At 41.4% G+C, this 18205-nt stretch overlaps 1 protein-coding gene across 2 annotated transcripts; it reads left to right on the top strand.

Annotated features, from left to right (window-relative positions):
* Positions 1 to 12: 12 nt before the first annotated feature.
* Positions 13 to 11025, top strand: LOC119854426 (caltractin). Of its 2 annotated transcripts, XM_043513107.1 has the most exons (6): positions 63 to 242; positions 1550 to 1674; positions 2468 to 2623; positions 5312 to 5440; positions 5531 to 5668; positions 9062 to 11025. In XM_043513107.1, exons 4-6 carry the CDS (start codon positions 5318 to 5320, stop codon positions 9149 to 9151), a joined length of 351 nt encoding a protein of 116 aa, XP_043369042.1. In that variant the 5' UTR covers positions 63 to 242; positions 1550 to 1674; positions 2468 to 2623; positions 5312 to 5317; the 3' UTR covers positions 9152 to 11025. The 2 variants fall into 2 exon arrangements, with proteins under 2 accessions (XP_038254725.1, XP_043369042.1); XM_038398797.2 differs by lacking the exon at positions 1550 to 1674 and having other exon boundaries at positions 13 to 242.
* Positions 11026 to 18205: the final 7180 nt, after the last annotated feature.

The following is an 18205-nucleotide window of genomic DNA, read 5'->3' as shown; positions in this document are numbered from 1 at the left end:
GGGCAACGTGGCGTTCGGTGTGACCTCACAATGCCCGTCGCACCTGACTGGCCCCGGGTATGGGCGGGGCTTCGGGGGCATTCCCGCTGGTCATTGGACGGGCCGCGCTGCCGGGCCCAGGAGAGGCGCTCGGTGCGTGCAGGTGGCAGAAGAATTGACGCCCCGTCTCAGCCCGGGGGGAGAAGCCGCTTTGCATCAGCCCCACCGAGCGCCCCGCGAGCCCCAGCGCCACGTGTCGGATGGTGAGTGTGCACGCGCCCCTCCCCCGCCCCTAGCAGGCCTGGCCTGGTAGCGATAAATCCGCCCCCACCTGCCCCCGCCCTCCGAGCGCGCCGGGAACCCTTCCCCAGGGAGACAAGCGGACAACCCCCGGGCCTGGGCAGCGTGGCACAGCCCGTCCCGCCCCAAAGCGGCGAGGTTCACCGGGTTCTGGGCCTTTGGTGTTGCTGATTCAAGGCCTGGGTCTGGTGCTGCTTTTTGGTGGTGGTGGTGGTATAGGGAGACCCCCGATCAGCAACTTTACAGGGTATCCTGTATTTGCTTGTAATGCCCTAGGATGGCTTATCCCCGTGGCTTATCCCAATCCCTATGCACTTCCCTTGGCCTGGGTCCTTGGTAAGCACCTGTCTGAATCAGCTCTGTTGTTTCTCTGAGCTACACCAAGAGGCTAAGACACTTGAGCTCACCTTGAAGAGCTGCCACTCGGCCCCTGGAAAACTAGTCTGTTTTTTATGTTATGGGGCATTATTGATTTTGACTAGATTGCAGGATGCTAAAATCTACCCAAATTTAATTCCAGTAGGACAGCTAAAAATTCCTTTTTGCAGGGTGACATAGTGATGTCACTGTTTTGTCTAATAGAGATAAAATACCAAACGTGGCAAATCTGCAGTTTGAATTTTGGATGTGATAACATGCAGGGAACACACACACAGTGCCGCCCACAATGGGTAAATGGACTCTCTGAATTAATTTAGCCTGTTCTGGTGTCTGACTGTCACTTAGCACATATAGCAATTATGTGGGCAAGAAAAGAATGTAAATGGAATATTTGCACTGAAGAATTTGTGCAGTGTTAAAATTTTAACTGTGTGGAAAGAACAATAAGCAATGTACATTTGATAAATTAGATGTATGGAAAGTTTGAAAGACAGAAGGTTTAGGTCTCTGCTGTATAACAATTTATCCTTCCTTTTCTATCAGAGAGCCTCCCTCTGAGTCCCTCTATTACTTAAATGTGATATCCTAGGGCTTTTTAAATATTAAAAATCTGGAGCAGCCCTGTTAATGGAATGAAAAGTGAGAGAGATTTGCTGGAGTAATGGGTTCTTAAGCTAACCTGGCATGGACAAGTCATGTTAAAAATAAAATTCCAACCCAAAATAGAATTAAAAAAAAAATGTTACCTTAGTGGCATTCCTACTGGCAAAAAGTTAGGACAGGGCCTGAAAAGTCTAATTTCTTACTATAGGTAAGAAACTTTTCCTACTAAGTGGAAAATTAAACTTCCCTTCTAATAACTTTTTATTTACTTTTGTCGCCCATAAAGTTTGAACTTTTGAAGAATACTGTCTTCATGTGAACCCAGGCAGAGTCAAGAACCAGGACTGAAGACAGTCTGAAGCCTCTTGTGTTCAGAGATGCAGTGGAAGTTGCCATTCCTGTTGCAGAATTGTACTCCAAATAAATAAAATAAATAAAGGGGGGGAGGGGGAAGGAATGCAATTCTCCATTGAAATATGTCCCCTTTACACTACTCTGGCAATGTAAAAGGGACTTGGGGAATACACCCTGCATAAGTGGCTCTTAAATAGCCAGACCCCTTCCCTCTCTCTGACTGCCAGTGACTTAGGGGTGTATTAGAGCTATGCACTATACTCACCATTTTCTGATCTCTGTGGCCCAGGGTGCCAATTAAATCAGAGTACCAGGGGCAAAGGAGAGCCCCAAATAATCCCAGAATAAGCACTCCCATTTCTGTGCTGAACACAAGTATTGAGGTACTCTTGAGTCATGCTCAGAGTTGAAGCTTATAGTGCTAGCAATTATGATTGTGAAGATAGATTTCTCTTAATGTTTTAAAGGTTAAATTAATGCCGTGCTGTCTGCAGACAGACTGAAGCAGTAGTCAAGATATGTAAACATCCTCAGTCATCTAAGTGGTGTGTTAACACTGCCACTGAAAGATGACAGTTTGTGTAAACAATGTTAATTATTTAATTGCTGATTATTCTGGCAGAAACATCTAGCTAATGTGTTTATCCTATGCTGCCTAAAGCTCACTTTCTCTTTGGGGTGGTTCCTGATACTCTGAGCAAAAGGATTCTGGGTGCTGGCCAGAACTGAGCCAACATCTACTAGTTGCAGCAACAGGTGTGCTCTTTGTTCTACTATTGCAGAGTATTTTTTGGTTTGTTTTTTTGAAATGGGTCTTTACCAACTTTTGTCTTTCATCCATTTATTGAAGGCATCTAACTACAGAAAAGCTGGTTTGGGTGCTTCCCAGCGGAAGAAAAGTGGATTGAAACCAGAACTAACTGAAGAACAAAAGCAGGAGATCAGAGAAGCTTTTGATTTGTTTGATACTGATGGATCTGGAAGCATTGATGTAAAAGAACTGAAGGTTGTAACTTTTTCTCTGTTTATTTTCAAAGTTGTAGCTGTTGACCTGCTCTATTCACCAGTGTCCAAACTCAGCTGTAAGCTGGCATTGTCAGTCTCAAATAATATATGAAATGGCTTGTTTTCTGAGAGCTAAATTTTACAAAATGTAAACCAGTGCTTGGGTGCCCATCAGGGCTGGATTAACTCTCCTGGGGCCCAGGGCTATTGGATTTTTTGGGGCACCTGTATACAAGTCTCTCTAATTTAAAACAAAATTATCACAATTATGGCATCAAGGCTATTAACGCTATACTAAACTTGCCTTTTAATTAACATAAAGCTGTTCTGTGGTTACATTTCAGTCTTAAAACATGTTTTAAGAACTTAGAACATAGTTAAATTAATTCAAAATAGCCTACTTCTTACCTTAGAACAGCTGTTATTAGTTTCTTTCTGGAAAGGAGTTTGGGTGCAAGAGGGAGCTCCAGGCTGGGGAAGAGTGATGAGTGCAGGAGAGGGTGAGAGCTCTGGGAGAGAGTTTGGTGCAGGAGGGGATTCTGACCTGGGGCAGAGGGTTGGGGTTCCCCGAGGGGGTGTGAGGTGCAGGCTCCGGCAGGGAGGCACTTACCACAGGTGGCTCCCGGCCAGCGGCACAGCAGGGCTCAGGCAGGCTGCCTGCATGCATGCTGTGGCCCCACGCCACTCCTGGAAGTGGCCGGCTGTTGTCACATCTCTGCGTGCCCTTGGGGGGAAGGGGACAGCGTGTCTCTATGCGCTGCCCGCAAGTGCCCCCCTGGCAGCTCCTATTGGCCAGGAACCAGCCAATGGGAGCTGCAGGGTCAGTGCTGTGGGCAGGGACAGCATGCAGAGGTGCCTCTCCCCGACCCTCCAGGGGCCGCAGAGACGTGCCAGCAGCTGGCCGCTTCCAGGAGCAGCATGGGGCCACGGCCTGCAGGCAGGCAGCCTGCCTGAGCCCTCTGTGCCGCTGGACTTTTAGCGGCCCGGAGATCGCGGTAGACTGGGAGAGGCTCCAGGATCAGTTGATCGTGATCGATGGGTTGGTGACCACTGAATTGTATATAATTATGGATTTATTTTTGCGGGGTCCCCCTTTGCCTGAGGGCCTGGGCTGCAGCCCCTACCACCACTGCATTAATCCAGCCCTGGTGCCCAACTGGAGAAATCTCAGGCTGGATTTTCAGATGTGCTGAGTTACTCTCAGCTCCTGTTGACTTCATGACTTTGAACACTAATCCTTGTCAGCACAGTCTGGCTGGTCTAATATAGATATAGATATATAGATATAGATATGTAAAAGTTAATTTTAGAACCAATGAATTTAACAGCTTCTAAGATAACAGAAATTTGCAATATGTTTCTTAGGTAAAATAATTCAATACATCATGGTTTCTAGAGCTGTTTGGGAGCTGGATTTTTCAATTTGGGAGGAGTTTCATGACTGAAACTTCTTCCATTCTGAAATGGAAAGAAAAAGAAAAACGAGTTTTCCTTGATCAGAAATCCAGGAAACAAATTTTTGGTTGATGGAAATATTTCATTAAATGCTTCATTCCAGTTTCAACATTCCTTTTATATTTTGGTATATAAGATAAAAACATTTTGAAACAAAATAATTTTAAAATGGAAAAATCAGAAATGTTATGTTTGGAAAAGGTTGCAATGGTACATCTCAACCTTATTGAAATGCTTTTTTTCAGTTTTCATTTCAAAACAAATTTTCATCAGAAGCAACACTTTTCCACAGAATGTTTTACTTTTGGTTAACTGGCATTTTCTGATGGAAAAACATTCTGTCAGAATGTCCAACCAGCTCTAATTATTTCCTTTACCTAAACCTCAGAAAGAATGAGTGTTTATACCCAAAATCCACTCCAATCCAAGTATTTTTGAAACTGAATGTAATCTTTCTAAATTAAATTTGCTTCAGGCACCTAGCACGCTGATGATGCTATATAATTTTTTTGAGTAGCCACAAACATAGTTCTAAGGTGCTGAAAGACTGCAGGTACAAAATTTAATTTTAAAAATACCTTCATGTTTGCTCTGTCTATGACGGTCTAAATATCATGTTTGTAAAGTTATGTTTTTGTATTTTGTTTGTGGCCTGTAAATGGCAGGAATTTTTTCTGACTGTCACACTGACTGATTTTAAAGGACCTTAAATACCCAATCGTTGTTACATTTCTGGGTTTGTTGGTTTTTTTCTCTTTAAATAAATATCAAAAGTCCCTAGAGCTAGGAATGGGGATTCCTTTTAACTGTTTATATATCAATAAGTAGAATAGTAGCTTACCGGGACATTAGTGGGAGTTTTGCTGTACCGTTCAATAGGAGTAGGATCAAGTCTCTGCAGGTCTCCTGTTCTCACTGAAGTCCCAGTTCATCTGTAAAATAATTTGCATATTGATTTTCAAGGTAAGAAATTTGTTGTTTTTGTTAGAGCGGTGAGTGTTACAGTCACAAAAAACTACTCAACTCCAAAAGAAAAATGCCATTACCGTATAATGCTACTATTAATTAAAAGGACGAGAAATATAGATAAGAATTTCTTTGTGACTTATATGCTTCAAGTTATAGTTGCAGTTTGAGGAAAAGAACCGAAACATTCTTAATGCAAATGTTATAGGTATAATTCTAGTGGCATCTTGTTGTATATGTATGTTAACTGAATTGTTCTTTGTTACAGGTAGCAATGCGTGCACTAGGCTTTGAGCCAAAGAAAGAAGAAGTTAAAAAAATGATCACAGATATTGACAAAGAAGGAAGTGGCACCATTGAATTTGAAGACTTTTTGGCCATGATGACCCAAAAAATGGTAATCTACTTAGTCTGAAAAATCAAATGCGATAAATGAATGAGGACATTTAGACAATGGGTTTTTATTTTTTCTTGATTTTCATTTTAGAATGAGAAAGATTCAAAAGAAGAAATCTTGAAAGCCTTCAGATTATTTGATGATGATGGGACAGGAAAGATTTCTTTCAAAAATTTAAAGAGAGTTGCCAAGGAGCTAGGAGAGAATTTAACAGATGAAGAATTGCAGGTAAATTCTGACCTTACTAATAATTTCCCAATAAACTTTGGGCCAGTCCTTTAGCTCTGTCAGGCACAATGTCAGGTTACTCTGAAAGAAAGTCAGGAGGCAATAGATTTGTTTTAATTAGGCCACAACTTTATTCACCTAAAATATCTGAGCAATAAATCACACAGTGCAGGTCATTATTTTTGTAATTGTTTCCACTTATCTCGGAGGCTGCCGTCAAGCCCTTCTCCATCCAACCTAGTCCCAGCCAGCCAGTTGCTGGGACCCCGCAGCCCTCATCTCGTATAAAGTTGAAGGGGGAAAAGAAACGGGGGTTAGCTCCCTGCTGTACTAGATGTTAGGTTCCCCAAACCCCACTTCCCCAACTTTCCTCAAAATTCCCTTCTAATCCATTTTATCTGATAACTGTATCCCTTTTGTAAGGGACATTATAAGCCATTTTCTTAAAACGGTAACAAATTGGTCGGATGTGAGGGATCTTCCATCATCATACATAAAGAGGGGCTCCTCCCCCACCTGTCTCAAGGCTATGCAAGTCCTTAATAACCTACCGGACAAATCCTTACCTCATCCCCCTCCTTTAGCATGAAAGACTCACGTTGCCCTCTCTCTCCTGATCTGTTTTCAACATCCTCTGATCCCTCTTCCCACTGTAAATCACTGTACTCAGAAGCTCTTCCTGAGTTATCCCTCACCAACCCAGTCAAAAGAAAAGGAGTACTTGTGGCACCTTAGAGACTAACAAATTTAGTTACATTAAACAACCCAGTCACTGGTTCACTGACTCTAAAAGCTCCAAGAAATGCTACCAGGAATGCAGCCTTGAAACAGGCCACCTCCGATGCACATTTGCATATTTGCTGGAGAACTTGCACCAAATGCCTAAGCATCTGAACAGTGATGGGACAACAATGATCCTGCCTAGGGCCTGTGTCTCAAAACCATCTCATTACAAACCTCTAGACTAAGATTCTAGTACAAGGATCTGGGTACCCATTGCCTTACTAGCAAATGTAAGGCCTGATAGGCAACTGGAGCTGGTAGAGAATGTCTGCCCATGGGTTGCCAGAAAAAACATGTAGTGAAGTATCTGGTCCTCTGGAATAGGCCATATCACAGGGAGACTGTCCCTCCTTGAAATTCCACAAAATTGTTAAAGCTTCTGTCATAAGCCCTGAATGTTAGTGTCTCTACCAATCTGTGTACTACCCCAAGAGCCATCATGTGTCAAGATCCCAAGGGACCATCATCATCTGTTTGGTTTCCTTATTGGCTCCTGGTACCAGCTCCCAAAATCCATCCGCTTGAAATCAAGACAATGCATTGTCCATTCCATTATGAATCCTGGGCACATCTTTGGAAGAAAAACAGATGTTAAAGTTGAAACACTGCAGGACGAATGCTCTAGTCAACCTTATAACCCTGTGCAATCTGGAGGACTGGTGCTTACTAACATGTACCACCACCATGCTGTCACTCCAGAAATGCACTCTTTTGTTTGCGAAATTCATTTCCCAAATAGTCTCTGCCACTAAAATGGGAAAAAATTTCAGGAAGCCTACATCCTTTACTATCCATTTTTGTATCCAACCAGGGGCCACTTCTGAGCACACCAGCTGTCTTGGTAAAATACCCCAAAACCTATTCTCCTCCCAGTGCATCTAAGTGAATCTTTAAAACTGCCTCTATCATCCATTCCTCCCTCCAAAAAGAACCCCCTATAACAATGCATCAGACTGTTCCCACACTCCTAAATCCTCTTTCATCTCTTAACGCCTATAAAATGGTTCAGCCTTGACATTCACATGGTGACAGTTGAGTGCAAAATGCAATATTTTTCAGCATTTTCAAATATATTGATTTCAATTACAACCCAGAATACGAAGTATACATTGCTCACTTTGTATTATTTTTATTACAAATATTTGTACTATAAAAGAAGAAATTTTTCAGTTCACCTCATACAAGTATTGTTGTGCAATCTCTTTATCATGAAAACGCAACTTACAAATGTAGATTTTTTTGTTACATAACTGCACTCAAACAAATCAATGCAAAACTTTAGAGCCTACAAGTCCACTCAGTCCTACTTCTTGTTCAGCCAATCGCTAAGACAAGCAAGTTTGTTTACATTTACAGGAGATAATGCTGCCCACTTCTTGTTTACATTGTCACATTACATTGTGAGAACAGGCGTTTGCATGGGATGTTTATAGCCGGCATTGCAAGGCATTTACGTTCCAGATATGCCTAACATTCGTATGCCCCTTCATGCTTTGACCACCATTCCAGAGGACATGCTTCCGTGCTGATGACGCTCGTTAAAAAAAATGCATTAATTAAATTTGTGACCGAACTCTTGGGGGAGAATTGTATGTCTCCAGCTCTGTTTTACCCACATTCTGCAATATATTTCATATTATGGTAGTCTCAGATGACTCAGCACATGTTCATTTTAAAAACACTTTTGCTGCATATTTGACAAAATGCAAAGCAGGTACCAATGTGGGATTTCTAAACATAGCTATAGCACTTAACCCAAGGTTTAAGAATCTGAAGTGCCTTCCAAAATCTGAGAGGGATGAAGTGTGGAGCATGCTTTCAGAAGTCTTAAAAGAGCAACACTCTGATACAGAAACTACAGAACCTGAACCTGAAATAAAATCAACTTTCTGCTGGTGGCATCTGACTCAGATTATGAAAACGAACACACTTCAGTCCGCATTGCTTTGGATTGTTATCGAGCAGAACCTGTCGTTAGTATGGACGCGTGTCCTCTGGAATGGTGGATAAAGCATAATGGGACATATGAATCTTTAGCACGTCTGGTATGTAAATATCTATCTTGGGACGCTGGCTGCAACAGTGCCATGCCTGTTCTCATTTTCAGGTGACATTGTGAACAAGAAGCAGGCAGCATTATCTCCTGCAAATGTAAACAAACTTGTTTGAGTGATGGGCTGAACAAGTAGTAGGAATGAGTGGACTTGTAGGCTCTAAAGTTTTACATAGTTTTATCTTTGAATGCAGTTATTTTTTATACATAATTCTACATTAAGTTCAACTTTCATGACAAAGATTGCACTACAATACTTGTATTGGTGAATTGAAAAATACTATTTTGTTTTTTACAGTGCAAATATTTGTAATAAAAATAAATATGAAGTGAGCACTATACACTTTGTATTCTGGGTTGTAATTGAAATCAATACATTTTGAAAATGTAGAAAACATCCAAAATATTTAAATGTTCTATTGTTTAATCGCGCAATTATTTTTTAATCATGCAATTAATCACGATTAATTTTTTTTAATCGCTTGACAGCCCTACTTTAAAGTAAATATAAGGTCTTGTAATTGAGTCTGGTTGTTAGTCTTATATGTTCATTACAGGAAATGATTGATGAAGCTGACCGAGATGGAGATGGAGAAGTAAATGAGCAAGAGTTTTTGAGAATCATGAAGAAGACAAGCCTATATTAATATTTGCTATTGCCTTCACTTAGGGTTGTTTTAAAAGATGACTTGGAAAAGACTTTAAAAAAATATTAGCTTTCACCCTTTTTTGATGTTTCATAATATATAAAGAAGGCCTAAAAGGGGATGTATTTTTGTTTCTTTTCTTTTTTGGATAGTATTTTTTATTTTTTATGATAAAAATGCAGGGTCTATATAGCCTAGAAGACTGTGGGTGACAGAAGAACTAGTGAAATGAGACATCCCAGGAGTGAAAGCTGAGAAGTAGTTAGTCAAACTATTACTCAGTTTTTTGTTTTTGTTTTTAAATGTATGTAAGTTCAATGACTAATACTTTAGAGAAAGGATATTGTTGGAAACACCCATGCCCCTTCATTTAAGACGTGAGAGCCGATAATAAACATATTCTCCAGCAAACCTTGAGATGAACAGAGTTGACTTCATTGATATTTCTAATGCATTAAAATTAAATTATAGGCAGAGTTTATACTTCCAAAAGAAACAAAGGCACAAGGCCAATATTTTTGTTCTTGTAAGCCTTTCAGGTTTGGTGGCTACCATGTTTATTTCCATTAAGGAATCTAAAATCTGTTGCATATCCATCTTTATTGTTCCTGTGGCTGGTTGCGTTGGGACCCTGTGGCAGGTATTTGTAGTAGCAGATAGCCATGTACAGTACAACTCCTGTTATCCCAAATTCCTTCCTATCTCTAGATGTTGTTCATTTCACAATCCAATGATTGTCTGTCTGAAATCTGGCTTGTCTGAACTTGGTTTCTCTCATTTTGTTTAGATTATCAAAGTTGTACTATATAATCATTGTCTTGTTCTCGGGTACTGATGTCTGAAGCATTACTGAGTTTCTACTGTTCTTTTAAGTACTTGGAGTGAAATTCACCTGTAGGCACCACTGAAGACCAGGCTGTGTGCACAAGAGTAACTTTACAACTCTTTCATACAATCTGATAATACCTTGACAGTAGAGAAATAATTTGTTATACTATACAGATGTCAAGAACTAGCAAATTAAGAGGTTCTATGCATATGGGAGCTGCTTTTTAATTTTTATTTTATAGGAGGACTCATTTTTGAGAATGTCCAGGTATTGCCAATTTCAGCCTAACTGGCGCTTCTCAACGTTTCCTTTCTGCACACAAGCATATGGCAGCGAGGCTTAACATGTCATCTAAGGACATAATCCAGAGGGAATTATCATCCTTGATTCACTGTCAGACAACCAAATGAAAAGTTGTAAGGAGGCCATACAACCTAAACTGTGTCTCTTGATTACAGCTCCTAACTGGAGTTCAGAAGTGGGAGTGTAACACTTGCAGTTGCTTTTCAGCTGCAAGGCCCCAGCAGGGGAGAGCTAGTCCCAGCTAAGGAAGTGGGGAGAGTTAGTTTATGTGAACTCTTGATTTGCAGATGCAGAGCTGATATGTTTTGTTAGAATCATTCTGGCTTCGGGCTCTGTACTGATCTTCCTCTATATGAGCTAAGCCACACTTAGCTTATATAGAGGTGGGCTCAAATCCATGGATGGCCCTATGTATTGAATAGAGCCTATATGAACTAGACGATTAATTTTTATCAAGTCAATGTTAACTTTTTCTATTGCAGTAGATGTGACCTATGGCATTGCAAGCTTTTTTTAAAATACATGGTTCAACTTTGTATAAAGTGGGAAAAAAAAACAGTTTTGCAAGTATACTACTTATAGAGTAGAGTTCAGGAAATTGAATGTACTATCTAAATATCGCTATTTTGATTTGTGTGTACAGCAATTCTGGACAAACTTTTAATTTTGTATTTTATAACATTTTCCAAAAGAGAAATGCATAGCCTCTAAATGTTCTGTCAAATAAAACTTTTTTCCCTGGCATGCTGATTAAAAGTTTCTTACACTAAACAATTCTATTCAAAAAGGGAAATTTCAGCCTCTAGAAGACTGGGGGAATCCCAGAACTTGTTAGAGTGACTGTACAGTTTTTGAATGTTGCAACAGGAAAAGGGTAATGACTCTTGTTTATCTGTGATGCATTTAGTTTCTTCCTGCCCTAATCACATTACTCACAGTGAAACATAGACAGATTCTGAAGCTAGGAAAAACATATAGATTTATATATTCTGAAACCTTGTAGCTTGGCTAAAGCAACGAGCTTATTAATTAACCTCTTCAGTCTCACAGATGCATAGATATTGAGGTCAGAAGGGACCATTATGATCATCTAGTCTGACCTCCTGCACAATGCAGGCCACAGAATCTCACCCACCCACTCCTGCAAAAAATTTCTCACCTATGTCTGAGCTATTGAAGTCCTCAAATCATGGTTTAAAGACTTCAAGGTGCAGAGAATCCTCCAGGAAGTGACCCGTGCACATGCTACAGAGGAAGGCAAAAATCCCTCAAGGCCTCTTCCAATCTGACCTGGAGGAAAATTCCTTCCCGATCTCAAATATGGCGATCAGCTGAACCCTGAGCTTGTGGGCAATCTGAAGTTTTGGACAGTTTTTTGAATTGGACTAGATCTTGCTTCTAGTGAATATAGGGCTAGAACGGACCTCAAGAAATCATCAAATCCAAGCTCCTGCATTGTGGCCAGGACCAAGTAAACCCTCCCTAACAGATGTTCATCCAACCTGTTCTTAAAAACCTCCAATTATGGGGATTCTACAACCACCATGGAAGCCTAGTTGAGAACTTAGAAAGTTTTTCCTAATTTCTAACCTAAATCACTCTTGCTGCAGTAGGACATGGAGAACAATTGATTGCTGTCCTCTTTATAAAAAAGAAAAAGGAGTACTTGTGGCACCTTAGAGACTAACAAATTTATTTGAGCATAAGCTTTTGTGAGCTACAGCTCACTTCATCGGATGCATCCGATGAAACGAGCTGTAGCTCACGAAAGCTTATGCTCAAATAAATGTCAGTCTCTAAGGTGCCACAAATACTCCTTTTTCTTTTTTGCCAATACAGACTAACACGGCTGCTACTCTGAAACCTGTCCTCTTTACAGAAGCCCTTAACATAGCTGCAGACTGTTATGTCCCACTTCAGTCTTTTCTCAAAGCCAAATATGTCCAGTTTTTTTTAAACCTTTCCTAATAGATCAGGGTTTCTAAAACTTTTGTCATTTTTGTTGCTCTCCTCTGGACTCTCTCCATCTTTCCTTAAATGTGGAGCCTAGAATTGGACACAATACTCCAGCTGAGGCCTTGCCAGTGCTGAGTAGAGCAGGACAATTACCTCCATATCTTACATACGACATCCCTGTTAATACACCTCAGAATGACAGTAGCCTTTTTTGCAGCTGCATCACATTGACTCGTATTCAGTTTGTGATCCATTATAACCTCAGATCCTTTTCAGCAGTACCACCAGTCATTCCCCATTTTGTAGTTTTGAATTTGATTTTTCCTTCCTAAAGGAATTACTTTGCTTTTGTTTTTATTGAATTTCATCTTGTTGAATTCAGACCAATTCTCCAGTTTGTCAAGGTGATTTTGAACTCTAATCCTATTCTCCAAAGTGTTTGCAACCCCTCCCATCTTAGGGTCATTTGCAAATTTTATAAGTATACTTCTACTGCATTATCCAAGTTATTAACAAAAATATTCAATAGTACCAGATCTAGAAGTGATCCCTGCAGGGCCCCAGTACAGATACCCTCCCAGTCTGACAGTAAACTACTGATAACTACTCTTTGAGTATGGACTAATATTTTCCAGGTACTTATGTTCCAGATATTAAAGTTGGCTGACTAGTTTTTAATTCCCCAGATCCTCTTTGTTCCTCTTTTTGAAGATAAGTTATGTTTGCCCTTCTCCAGTCTTCTAGAACCTCACCCATCCTCTAGGAGTTCTCAGCGATGACTGCTAATAGTTCCAAAATTGGTTCAGCTAGTTCTTTAAGTACCCTAGGATAAATTTCATCAGGCCCTGCTGACTTGAATACATTTAACTTATCTGTTTTTTCCCTATTTTGGCTTGTGTTCCCCCTTGTTGTTAATATTAATTGTGTTGAGGGTGATCACCATTCACCTTTTTAGTGAAGACTGAAGCAAAATAGGCAATAAACACATCATTTTTCTTGATTTCATCAGTTATTAACTCTCCTTCCCCACCAAGTAGAGAACCTACACTTTCCTTATTTCTCTTGCTCCTAATACATTTATTGCCTTTAATGTACCTTGCTAGCGGTAACTCATTTTGTGCCTTAGCCTTTCTGATTTTGTTCCTACGTGCTTTTGCTATTCTTTTGTACCCTTTCTTAGCAATTTGTACATGTTTCCACTTTTTGTAGCATTACTCTTTATTTTTCAGATCATTAAAGAACACCTACTGGAACCATATTGGCCTCATACTACTATTCCTTTCTTTACTTTGCTTCAGGACAAATTGCAGTTGTGCCTTTAATATTGTCTAATTGAGAAATTGTCTGCTTTCCTGAACTCCTTTTTCCATTGGATTTTCTTCCCATGGGACCCTTACCTACTAGCTCTCTGAGTTTGTTAAAGTCTCCTTTTTTGAAGTTAGTTGTCTTTATTATTCTGCTCTCACTCCTTTTTCTTAGGAATTACTAAATCTATCAATTCACGATCACTTTTGCTCAAATTGTCTTCCACCTTCAGAATCACTACCAATTCCTCTCTGTAGTCAGAATCAAATCTAAAATGACTGGCTCCCTGTTACATCTTCCAGTTTCTGGAACAATTAAGTTGTTCCCAGTACATTCCAAGAACTTACTGGAAATTTTGTATTTTGCCATATTACGTTTCCGACATGTGTCTGGGCAGTTAAAGTCCCCTATTACTTACCATAAGGGACCAGGGCTTAGGTGATCTGGCCTAACAGTCACAGCTGGGCTGGTGTTCACAAGTCACAAGGCTGCAGTCAATAAGCAGAGATCAGAGTAATCACTGTAAACAGGATCAATAGGCAGGAGTCAGAGTCAGCTGGGGTCAGTGATCAGAGGTAATTAGCAGGCTGGAATCAGGAGGCAAGAGTCAAGGTCAGAGGCAGCTGAAATGGGAGACTGAGAATCAGAAAGCAAGGTGAGGTCTGGAGTCACAGCAAGCCAAAAATCTGCATGATTGCCTTGACAACTTGGAGATCCTCCAGGGTTAAATAGTGAGCATGGGCCAATAAGAAGGCTGCAGTGTGCTGTCTCTCTGGATCCTTTGGGCAGCAGTTCTTGTGCCTAATCTGTATGATATCACAATGGCAACATAGATCAGCTGTCCCACGTTCTGTAGACCTGGGTTCTAGGCCTACAGATCTGTACAACTACCAGCTTTCATGTTTTGGAGATTTCTGTTATTTTGTTCTAGAAATGCCTCATCCACCTTCCCATCCTGATTTGGTGGGCTCTAGTACACCCCCTACCATGATGTCACCCCTCACTTTTGCCTCTTTTACCTTTATCTAGAGACTCTTTTTAGCTTGTCTGCGCCAATGTCCTTCTGGATCTCAGAACAAGTGTATATATTCTTGATGTATAATGCAACACGTCCTCCCTTTTTAACCCTGCTTGACCTTTCTGAACCTGCTATACCAATGTTCTAGTCATGACACACATTCTGTACTCCTGTGGGCATTCTGCATGAAAAAATTAAAAATTCAGTGCACAATATTTTAAAATTCTGCAAAATGCTGCAAGTTTCATTTGTCAATAAATAAATGCAGAGGCTCCAGCATGGCAGTGGGGAGCACAAGCCATTGCCTGCATGAAGGTGGGAGATCACCCTGCAGCACCCCCTTCTCCCCCCGCCCCAAGACAGGGACTCAGCAGTGAGGCTGACCCTGCTGCAGCACAAGGCCTGGGCCTGCCCCTCTGCTCCAGGCGCACCAGATGTGGGGCAGGCAGGATCCATGTGTGGTGGGGCTCAGTGTGGGGGGAGCTAGATGTGGGGTGAGAAGAGTCTATGTGGGATAATCAGGATGAAGGCAGCTCAAGGGGGAGGTTTAGGTGTGTGTGGGGGATCTGGCTGCACAGAGGCTCATTGCGGAGGTGCCAGGTGCAGGGGCAATGGGACTGTGCAGGGGCTTCCAGGTAAAGATGGTTGGGGCTCAGCGGAGAGGTCTGGGTGTGGGGGGTCTCAGCAGGGGGGGTTGAGTGCTGGGGGAAGTGGGGCTTGGTGGGGTAGGGGTCTGGGTGAAGCTAGTTGGGGGTCAGTAGCATGAACCTCTGGATGTGGGGGCTCAGGGTGGTGCAGGGAGTGGGGCATCAGGGTGGGGGTTTGAGTGCAGGGAGCTCAGTAGGGGGTGGTCTAGGTGCAGAGATGGGGTGCCGGAGGCAGGGGGTCTGGGTGCGGGGGGGGGACTCCAGGTGCAGGGTTTGAGGTTCAGTGGAGTGAGGTTTGGGTATGGAGGGTTAGGGGGCGTTCTGGATGTACCATGTGAGGCTTGGCAGGGGTATCTAGGTATGGAAGGTCTGGATACACGGGGTTGGGTGGATGTGGGGAGCAGCTTCCTGTACAGTGACCCATTCCCCCACAGCTGAGGAGTGACAGGGGCAGGAAACGGGAGAATGCTGAGCTTTGGGGGAGGTTTCTGGGGGGTGGGTCTGAGACAGCCCCAGCAACTCCTTGCAGGGGAAGAGGAAGCCCCGTCTTCTCCTGCCTCCAGCCCAGCCAGGACTAGCAGCAGATCCTGGCTCAGGGGGGAGCTAGTGACTGGGGTGTTCCCAGCCCCGTGGTGATTTACTTCTCCGCTGGTTTCTCCGGGTGCCTGAAACAATGTGCCTGCGCTGCTAGGGAATGGTGCGTGACTGCTCTTACAGTTTCCCTTTGCTTTCCTGTCAGAAAGTCATTTTCTGTGGGGAAGTAAAGAAATCTGAGGGGGACATTAATTCTGCGCATGTGCAATGGCGCAAAATTCCCCCAGGAGTAATTCTGTAATGCCAATTAAGTCATAATTTAGCTTATGCCCAGTTCTTCTTGTTTATTCCCCATACTCCTTGCATTTGTGTGTAGACATCAAAGATGTTGAGCAGATGCCTCTTGTTGCTCCTATAACTCTGTTGTAATTTTCCTTGTAGATTTCCCCAAAATCTAACCCTTGGTTAAGGTCACTTCCCCCCCCCCCCTTTAAACTAATTTAAAGCTCTCCACGCTAGGTTGGCAACTAATAGAACAAGAGTCTTATGTTCTTTCACTGCAATACAAATTGCAACTCTATTTCAGGGACATTCTACACTCATGGTCAACTATGTTGTCTGAACGTGACTAATCCTTCAGCATCTATAACAGCAAATGACACTGTAGTATTGTGGTTCTGCCTGAAATACTTTCAATGTATTACAGAGTTCTTCTTTAACTTGCATTTCTGTATGATTTGAAAGAAATTCTGGTCACACTGAAGTCACTGGCAAAACTCCCATGGACTTCAGTGGGATCAGGTTTTCACTGAGTATTTGTGTTTGGATAATGTACATGTCAGGAATTCATTTTTAAAAAAGAAACTATTTGATTAATATCTAGATACCTGTCAAATGGAAAGTGCTATTGAGAGGCAACAGCCTCTTCATACTTTAGATTGCAAATCGCTTCCAGCTGTTTTAGTTTTGAACATTGATTTGTCACAGAAAAATGTCTAGCCTACCTTTAGGGGAAGTGGAGAGACAACTTTGTACAAAATAAGTTTCAAGCCATTTAAAGTTTAGCTTGCTTTGAAATTGACTTTTGCCTAATTGTCTCCCTCTAACTTGGGAAATATAACATGGCTTACTATTCCCTCAGTCTTTCTAGGTGGCTAAATTTCCTTATCAAGTTCTGCATCAACTGTCTTTAGAGAAAAGGGATTAATAATATTATATGGCTCTTTAATTAAGCACAGTGATTAAGTTTGTTTTGGACACTATTGAATCTAATCATGCTCTAATTGGTGTCAATGGGAGTTTTGCAATCAGTTGTAGTAGGAGCAGAAGCAAGCACTATGGGTCTGATTCTTTACTGGCCTTCACCTTCTGTAGTTATCTACCCCTATACAAAGCGGGTGTAAAAGGCGTGCATTCTCAACACGTATTGTTTGACACCCTTTTTGTTGTTACATTTCAGTTGGCTATGTCTACAGAAGATGCATGGAGTGGAGGATCAAGTCCTATATAAATGTTTGAGCATGTTGTCTTCTGTTGACTCATCATAGCCTCAAAAGCACGAGGGTCCTTCAGTAGCAGTTGCTCTAGTTCAACTAGGCAGGGATCTGTGCTCTTAGAATTGCGGGAGCAGGTTCTATTGATGACATTGCAGGTATGCAGTTTAGTCTGGAGAGATAATAGCCTCTCCTTAGTTAAGGCTAATTTTAGTCAAATTTGTCATTTCTAAAAGCAGGTGGGAGTGGGCAGAAAAAAGAAAAATTACATGCGTTCAAATTTTTAGAACAGTGTATTACTGACAACTAGAATTCGATCTTAAAAACTTGGAATAAATTGACTGGACACTTGCTATTAAAATATTTAAATAGCTTATTTAATTTTTTGTAAGCTAACTTTATCCCTCAATCTTCTGAGTGAAACCACATTACATAATAATATTTGAAACATGCGTACAATTCACTGGCTGTTGCCAGGCAGCCTCACTGTTTAATTCATGTACAGGAAATGTCAACAGGTAGATTTTGACATTGGCTCATGCAACCGGCAGGGTTCAAGGGCAGAAATAGTAACATGTTTAAGAAACTGCCACCATCTGATAATTAGACACAATTCTCTATCACTGAGACTGATAGAGAAATGGAAAAAAACAGTCAAATATATTTTCTTCAATGAAAATATGTCTTGAATGAAATTGTTCCATGATTAAAGCAAAGATGGTGGGGTAATGTATTATTAGTATACAATCACCTAATCAACTACTGCTGTTCTCAATCTTTGCAAACATACTGGAGTGAGATATTGCTCATTGACAGTGCATTTTTGCTGACATTCTCCCCCCCGCTCCCTCATAAAAACCCCACAATTTTAAAGTTACCAGGGGAATGCTGACTTTCGTTTCCAGCTAACAGCATGGGCAGTTCTTCTCACTCAACTTAATATGGAGAAAATCATTAGATTATTATGTA

The sequence above is a fragment of the Dermochelys coriacea genome, chromosome 4, assembly GCF_009764565.3.
Source record: "Dermochelys coriacea isolate rDerCor1 chromosome 4, rDerCor1.pri.v4, whole genome shotgun sequence".
In the NCBI taxonomy this organism is placed as follows: Eukaryota; Metazoa; Chordata; order Testudines; family Dermochelyidae; genus Dermochelys; species Dermochelys coriacea.
Note: the sequence above shows the minus strand (reverse complement) of the source record. Positions and strands in the feature narration are given on the sequence as shown.